The sequence below is a fragment of the Vombatus ursinus genome, unplaced genomic scaffold (genome assembly GCF_900497805.2).
Source record: "Vombatus ursinus unplaced genomic scaffold, bare-nosed wombat genome assembly UNPS02014863.1, whole genome shotgun sequence".
NCBI lineage: Eukaryota > Metazoa > Chordata > Mammalia > Diprotodontia > Vombatidae > Vombatus > Vombatus ursinus.
Window position 1 is genome coordinate 30,288,128 of NW_020954641.1, and position 8,180 is coordinate 30,296,307.

The following is an 8,180-nucleotide window of genomic DNA, read 5'->3' on the forward strand; positions in this document are numbered from 1 at the left end:
TTCAAGAATGATTAATCTGTGTAATAAACTGATTACTACAGTCATTACATATAAATATATACATATAGTTAGTTAGATATAAGGTAGTTAGGGAAGAAGGGCACTGACATTTTGGGTGGGGACCAGGGGAAGGGTAGCAATCAGGAAAGGGTCCCTGATGTGTGTGTGTATGTGTGTATGTTTCATGCTACTTCTTGTACACAAGTGACAATATGCTATAGGCTAATTACACTCATGAAAATTATAATAACAATATATTTCTGTAGAGTTCTTAGTTTCAGAAGCACTTAAACATCATCATACTTGAGCCTCACAACCAGTCTATGAGGTACATACTAGAGATATTATTATCTTCATTGTACAGATGAAGAAACAAATTCAGAGAGGTTATTGATTGTCCATGGTCTCAAAATATCTGGGGCAGAATCTGAACCCAGTTTACCCTTGACTCTTAGTCTAATGAGCACTTCTTAAACTGTGGGTCACAACCCCATACGGAGTTGCAAAAAATTTGGCAATAAGAAAAGGTTTCTGAATGTGCCACAACCAAAAATTAATTAAAAATCAAATCCATAACGAATCCAAGGTTTTTCTGGCCTCACTTGCCCAGATTGCATCAAGCAACTTCACTGCAACCTTGGTTCTGAACACGCAGCACGTGTACTTTGCATTGTGCATGCCCTCAGGCCACAGAACAGGAATGCTGCCAAAATGTAGAAAGGGGTCATGAGTGGAAAAAGTTTAAGAAGCCCTGGTCTAAACCATTATACTACACAGTCACTGGTGTGTAGCTTTATATTACCCTGCAATGTTGATTCTTTTGTGGTTCAGTCACATATTGTTAATCTCACTGGGAGATTACTTCAGTATTTCAAGTATCTGTGATTTCTTCAGGGTGGAGACCATGGGCATGCTGATATATATTTAACAACCAGCTCCCCAAAAACCTTTTAAGTTTAACCTGGATTGTTAACATTTTCTTCATCCTTTTCTTAAGTCTAGACAATCACCAATACAAAAATCAAGCCCTGGTTTGTAACATTTGCCAATTTCCCAAGTGTTAAGTGCTCATGCTGAAAATTTAACAATCGGCTCACACAAGTAGATATGAGTTAACCCTAGCATAATCCAATGAGCAGCACCAATCCAAACCCATCCACAACTTAATAAATGGTCTCAGAGAATTGCTGTGACTGAAAATTCCATAACCCAGTAGCCAAGGTGGGGGAATATTAGTGTAAAAAAGGTCATCAAAAGCAGTGTGCCATTTCCCAAACACAATCTAGCCCAGGTCACTTTTCCCCACCTTAAGACTCCTATCATTTTTACACCAGCAACTAGCTCCTTTTTGTTGGTCAGAATCAGGTCTAAAGTAGCAACTCATCTTCCTGCTTAGTCTGCTTTTTGAAGGGTGAAAGTATCATTAGGGCAGAGAGAGAGAGTTTCAGATGATGCTCATGCAGATGGAGTTTACCACAGAGGAGGAAACTGAGGCAACCAGGGTTGAGTGACTTGCCCAGCTATCAAATGTCTGAGGCCAGATTTGAACTCAGGTCTTCCTGACTCCAGGCCTGGCATTCTATCTTCTGTACCACCTAGCTGCCTGGTACATAATAGGTGTTTAATAAATACTAGTCCTTCCCTTCTCTTTCTATTTCTCCTTGTTACTGCCTCCCTTGTCTTTTGGAAATTGAGTATATTCTCTATTGCTACTCTTTGTTCTACACTAAATGTAGCTGATTTGTATTTGTTGTTTCCTTTTGTTTCACCAGCCCTATGACTTCATCATTGTAGATAATTTCCAATGAGCAACTCCCTTTAATAGTACAGATCTGTTCACACTCTGCAATTTACTCTTAGACAGCTGCCTGTGAGACCAAAAGGTTAAGTGACTTAGTCAAGGACCCACAGTCAGTTTGAGAAAAAGATGGTATTTGAGCCTATGTCTTCCTGATTCTAAGGTCAGTTTTCATGTTCAAGTTACTCTTCATAATAGCTATGTTGGGACATATACAAAGGCAGTTTTCTCCTTCCTGCTTCCATTTTTTAAAGCCCTTTTGATTAGAGTTGTAAGATTCCAGGCAAATACATTTTTACCAGTCCTTGTTAAGTGGCCCTAGTCAAAGGTCTATAACTGCTACATTCTGTGGTTCAGAAATTCAAAAACTTATTGTCAACCAAAATATTCATCACAGATTTAAAGCTAAAATAAACCTTAGAGACCATCATATCCATCCACCTTGTTTTACACGGGTGAGGAAGCTGAGCTCGAGAGGGGTTAAGTAACCTGTTCAAGGCCCCGCAGCTAGTCTCTGAGGATGAATCGAAACCCAGGTCTTTTGGACTCCAAGTACAGCACTTTAGCCTGCATATCATGCTTTTCATTGAAGCCCTTGACTTTCATTAGAAACAGTGATTATTTAGGATCTTTATAAGAAACCTTAAATACTTTAGGGTATTTAGTTAAACCCTAATCATCAGGGTCATCAGATTTAGCCAGTCTTAGGAGATTCACCATCACATCCTAGGTATGTGTCCCAGGAATACACTAGACCTCTTTACTGTTTAAAAAAAAAAAACAACAACCTTGTTTAAATAGGTCTAGAGTCAGTGTCCTCTTATCTTTATCCTTTCTTCTAATTTGGCATTTATTTTGACCTTTGCTCTAACCAGTCAAAAACCTGCCTATGCACAGACAGCTGATTTCAATCAATAAAGAGTGACTTCCTGTCAGTTAGTATATAGTCAATTTCATTTACTATGAAGCTCTTCAGTGCTTACCACATATAGAACCTTCTAACCCCCTTCCAGACAAAAGTGTTTATTATATACATGAATGGCCTTTCACTCCTTCATTTCTTTATCCTCAACCACATTTTACAAAGCAATTTTTGCCCTCTTCGCCTGGGTCCACTTTCACACTGAAGTCATCAACTAGCAATTTATGTGTTGACTTAAATCTAAAGAATCTTGTCAAGTTCTTCATAGGAATTTCTATATTTCTCCATCCTCTAAAACAAATGTTAGTGTAAAAACTGCAATTATATTCGTGATGGGGTTTTTTGCTTGTACTCATTATGAATATTTCAATAATGATCAAATGTCCCACAAAATTACGCTTCTTTTTACTTTGGACAAACAATGGAGACAATTCTGCCAATTTCTTTATTTGCCTTTCTTAGGAGAACCTGTAAGTCATCCTTGCATTGACTTGTGCCTTCTCCATTTCTTTACGTTTCATTCATAATGAGAATATTATCATGAATGCAGTTCGGTGCCCCTAGTACTATATCAACTCACTGGCTACTGGATTATTGTGCTTGGAACATATTAATTGCTTAATAAATGTTATCTCTATCCATCTACTTCCCATCATTGAGCATGGGTGTCCTCCAAGGCTTTATCCTAGATTTCTTCTCTCTCTTCACTGTCTTTCTTGGCAATTTCAAATACCCCCATGAGTTTCATTATAATTTTTATTCAGATGACTGTAAATTGATATTTACCCAGCCAGGTCCCATTGATATCTCAAACTCACTATGTCCAAAAGTAAATTCATCTTCTTCTCCTCTAAATCCACTCCTCTTTCAAACTTCTCTGTTTCTCTTGCGATACCATCTATCCAATCACTCAAAGTTCCAAACCATAGAGTTAGGTGTTCTTTGACCCTATCCTTCACCACTTATTGCTCAATCAATGACCTAGTCTTCTTCATTTTACCTCCACATTATCACTCACATCCTTCCTCTTCTCCTTATTCACACTGTCAAAACTCTAGTTGAAGCCCTCATCACCCCTCATGCACATCTATAGGGAACTGTATCCATAATAATATCCTCACTGAGGCATAAGGCAACGCAAAGAGGACTTGAATATTCTTCTCAGAGAATCAAATAAAGAAATCGGCAGAGCTGTCTTCATTGTTTCCCCAAAGGCAATAAGAAACATAATTTCATGGGATTCCTAATTGGTCTTTCTATCTTTAGACCCTCTTCCCTTCCAGTAGTTCCTTTACACAACAGACAAAACTCCTAAGTAAGGTCTAACCATGTCACTTGCCTAGATCAAAAACTTAAATTGGTTCAAAGTCTTTAGAACAAAATGTAAGCTCTTCATACTGGTATATAAACGAGAAGTTAACAAGTTGAAAGATGACATAAAAAAAAGCCAGAATTAGATGAACTGGCTCTACCAAGATGAAATGTAATAGCAATAAACATAAAATCTTGTGGTTGGGTTCAAAAAATCAATTTCTCAATTACAAGATGATAAAGATGTGGCTAGACAACAATTTTTGTGAAAAATATCTAAGACTTTTTAATGGACTGCCATCCCAACATAATGCAACATTGGGACTTGGCAGTCAAAAAAGCTGTTAGGTTCTCAGGCTGCCTTAAAAGAAATATGATATTCAGAATATTGCAACATGGTGAAGTACTTTATGTCCATGCCATATGAAGATCAGTTAAAGGAACTTGGTTAGCATTGCCTAGAGAAGAGAAGGCTTACAGAAGTATCATTCCAGTCTTCAAGTATCTGAAGGGTTATCATGCAGAAAAGGGATTAGACTTGTCTTCCTAGACCCTGAGGGCAGAACTAGCAAAAAGTGGTTAGAAGTTGCAGATTTTGACTCAATATAAGGAAAAATTTCCAAACAATTTGAACTATCCAAAGGTCAAGTAGGACTCTTCAGGAAGTAGTAGGCTATCCTTCACTCAGTCACTTCCTTTCTCTGGTTTCTCTCATCTCATCTGTCAAATGGGGATAGTAAGCCCTGTCCTGAGCATTACATAGATTTGACATCTCCAAGAAGAGTCTGGCTAACTCTTTGGGGGCTATATTGTAAGAGAATTCTTGATTAGATAAGGGTTGGATCATATCACCTTTGAAATTCTTCAATTAAAAACTCCTAGATCTCAGATTTAGAATGATAATCTGCCCAATATAAACAAGTCCTTCCCACAGCCAACATCCCCCTCCCACAGTAAGACAGCTCAGGAAACTTAGTCCCTCTTGTCAAACCCAAACTAGGAATTCTTATACTAGTGCAAATACCACAAACAATAGTACTGGCAGGAGAGGTAGGGTACTGATGAGAGAGGAGAGACAATGTCTCCAACAAAAGTTGCTGCTGGGAATGCCATCACAGAGACAGAGGGGAAGAAACTCACCATCTGGTAGCTTCCTATTTTAATTATTATTGCTAACTCAGTGCTAAACCCCCTATTTTTCTATGCTGCTAAAGTGCAAATGTTGTCAGTACCCTCTAAATTTAGCACCTTGGAGCAAAGCTCTGATCATTTCACCCTAGTTATGACCCTGGTCACATGCTGAGCCAGAGAAAGATATTTCAGTGACTAGTACAATAAGACATCCCTTGCCCTTGGTCACACAAAAACCTTTCTAATGAAAATTTGACATCATTCTTGTAGTCGTTGGGCCTAACCACGTAAGCAGCTACTGAACGTTACCAATACATGCCCACTATTACCCTGCCTCCAAAGTACACAGAAAGTGTGAGACCCCCTTGTGACAATGCAAGGGAACATGGACAACATACTCAAACCACTCTCTTTAGGCTCTACACAATCCCTCATCACACACACACATACACACACACACAAAAAATGTCATGCTATCATCAGCATGGCTGAATGAGTGTTGTGTAGAAGTGCTTTGTGACAGGGGTATTGGATGAAACAAATCTATGTTCTCTCCTATTCAGCAAGAACTGGATGAGACAGGATCCCATAGAATGTATATATAGACACAGATAGAGAGATAGAGATAGAGATTTATATGTATGTGCATATTTACATATGTGTTATATATACATGTATATACATATATAATCTGAGATTATATAATATGTATCATGATACTGTAGAAAAAGCATTTGTGAACAGTTAGAAGATTCGGGTTCTTATCATTACACACAAAAAAAATTCTTAATTTTTAGGCTAACTGCTTAGATTTAAAAGATCAATCTGCTGTTGATCCATAATGACATCTCATATGAGTCACTCCTGTCTGGCCTCGGTTTTCTTTTCTGTCAAATGAACATAATAACCCTTGACCTGATTCCTTCAGAGAGTCGCTTTTAATATCAAATGGAGCCTTGGGCAACTCATTTCCCTGGGCCTCATTTTCCTCACTGGAGATAATAACATTGCCCTGCCCCCTTCACGATGTTGTTGCAATGATCAAATTGGATGATGACGTGTGGATAAAACACTTTGCAGACCACATATAAATTATTGCTACTGTTATATAACACACAATAATAATAGGACACACAAATGGAGTCTATGATCCTAAAGGGAACAATATGTGTGCCTGACTATAATTGTGATTAGAGATCAGAAGAAGGAGATATCATCATGAGAGTCAAGTTCATCAGGAACATCTCCTTGAAGGGGGTTACCTTAGAATCAGACCATTAAAGATAGGTAAGATTTTCACAGGAAGAGAGAAGAGGGGAAGACATTCCACATAGAGTAACACACAAAATGTTTGGAGGGACCAGCCTATTGGAAGCAAAAGAGTCATATAGATTATCAACAAAAGATAAACTTGGAGAGATAGGTTAGGACCAAAATGTGACAGTTCTTAAATCCAATTCATCCGAAGGACCCAAGGATTGTTTGGGACTCATTTTTTTCCAGTGAGGTCATCCTACTCTCAGAGAGAGGAATAGATCAGGAATGATGCCTGCATACAGGCAGAGTGGATAGTATGAAGTCGTGGGCCATGATCTGGGGTGATGCTGGTCCCTTGAAAAGTTGTGGTCACAAGAGAGATGGTGCAACAAAAGTCTATGGTACTATGCCAAAGAAGGAGGATTGGGGAGGGGCAGGGAAAGTGATGCGGAAACTGAAGGGTAGGCTATGGGGGTGGAGGGGAGAGGGGAGGGAAGTGGGAGCCAGAGGCAAAACAGGGGATATGACCAAATTGCTCAAATCATAGGAAAATAAATTGAATTATCTTCCACGGACCATGCTATCCCCTGATTTGCATCTGTGCCAAATATCACCCGAGCCCCTCTGTAAGGCTGACCTCCTCCTAGGCTTTGGGATGGCTCAGTATCAGGGGAGTGGGAAAAGGGAGAAAAAGGGGCAGAACCAGGCCCTGGGGGGGAGCCTTACAGGGAGGGTGAGTTGCCACTGTCTTATTTTAAGTAGAGCCCTATGCTGAATCTGTTTCAGGAGGATGAAGCTGGGGAGGGGAGGTTCAATTTCTCTGCTTACGGGATGGGCCCAGCCTGTCTACAGGCCAAGGATGGCATCTCCGTCAAGGGAGCCAACAACAACACAGGCAACCCTCCACCTCCTCCCTCCAAGTCCCCAGAGGAGATGCGCAAGCTTTTTATCCAAAGGGCCAAGAAGATTGACAAGATGTCCCGGATTGGCTTCCCCATGGCCTTCCTCATCTTCAACATTTTCTATTGGATCATCTACAAGATTGTCCGCAGGGAGGATGTCCACAATCAGTGAATGGAAGGGCTGTGGCAGCTCGGGTAGGGGCAGGGAGGGCATGGCACAAGGAAAATAGACCCAAGGGAAGCAGAGGGAGAGGAAGGGCTCTCCCAGAACACGTGCAATAGCAATGCAGAAATGCATGAATTTCCGAATGTGGCAATATCTATTTAAACATGGGGAGGGATGGTGGGGGGGGGGGGGGGGAAGGGTGGGGGAAGATCTTTCCTATATAGGGACTGGCAAGAATGAGTGGGGCTGGAAGAGAAGTTTTACAAACTAGAGTCCAGGGACTGTGGGCAGTTGGTAGTTTTCCAGTTGGGGAGGGGGCACAATTTGCCCCAGGAAAGCAGTGTTATATATAAGCTATATATTTATGCTTAATTATTATGCAAAAAGATCTTTTCAATTTTTAGCCTATTAACTGCTTAGATTTTAAAGTCACCGGAGTGACTGACAATTTTCCAAGCGTGGGAACAGCTGCAAAGACCTTAAGCTGATAGTCATGTGTCCTCTTCCTCTCCCCATACCCATCCCAAGGTCATTCTTATTTCCAAGTGGACCTGGGTAGACTAACTGTCGCGTCCCAAAGTCATTTATCTCTGCTTTGAAAGATCGCTCGGGGTGGGGAACAGGAGGTGTTAGGATGAAAAGAAGAGAATGGATGGAGAGGTCCAGGGTCACGGGAAAACTTGGGGTCCCTTG

General features: G+C 40.3%; 1 protein-coding gene across 1 annotated transcript in view; it reads left to right on the forward strand.

The window, feature by feature from the left end:
• The window catches only part of GLRA1 (glycine receptor alpha 1), a 53,748-nt gene extending 46,255 nt beyond the window's left edge, over window positions 1-7,493 (forward strand). Inside the window, exon 9 of the mRNA XM_027841933.1 lies at window positions 7,209-7,493. Within this exon, the coding sequence (XP_027697734.1) occupies window positions 7,209-7,493 (285 nt within the window). The remainder of the gene's footprint in view (window positions 1-7,208) is intronic.
• The last annotated feature ends 687 nt before the right edge of the window (window positions 7,494-8,180 follow it).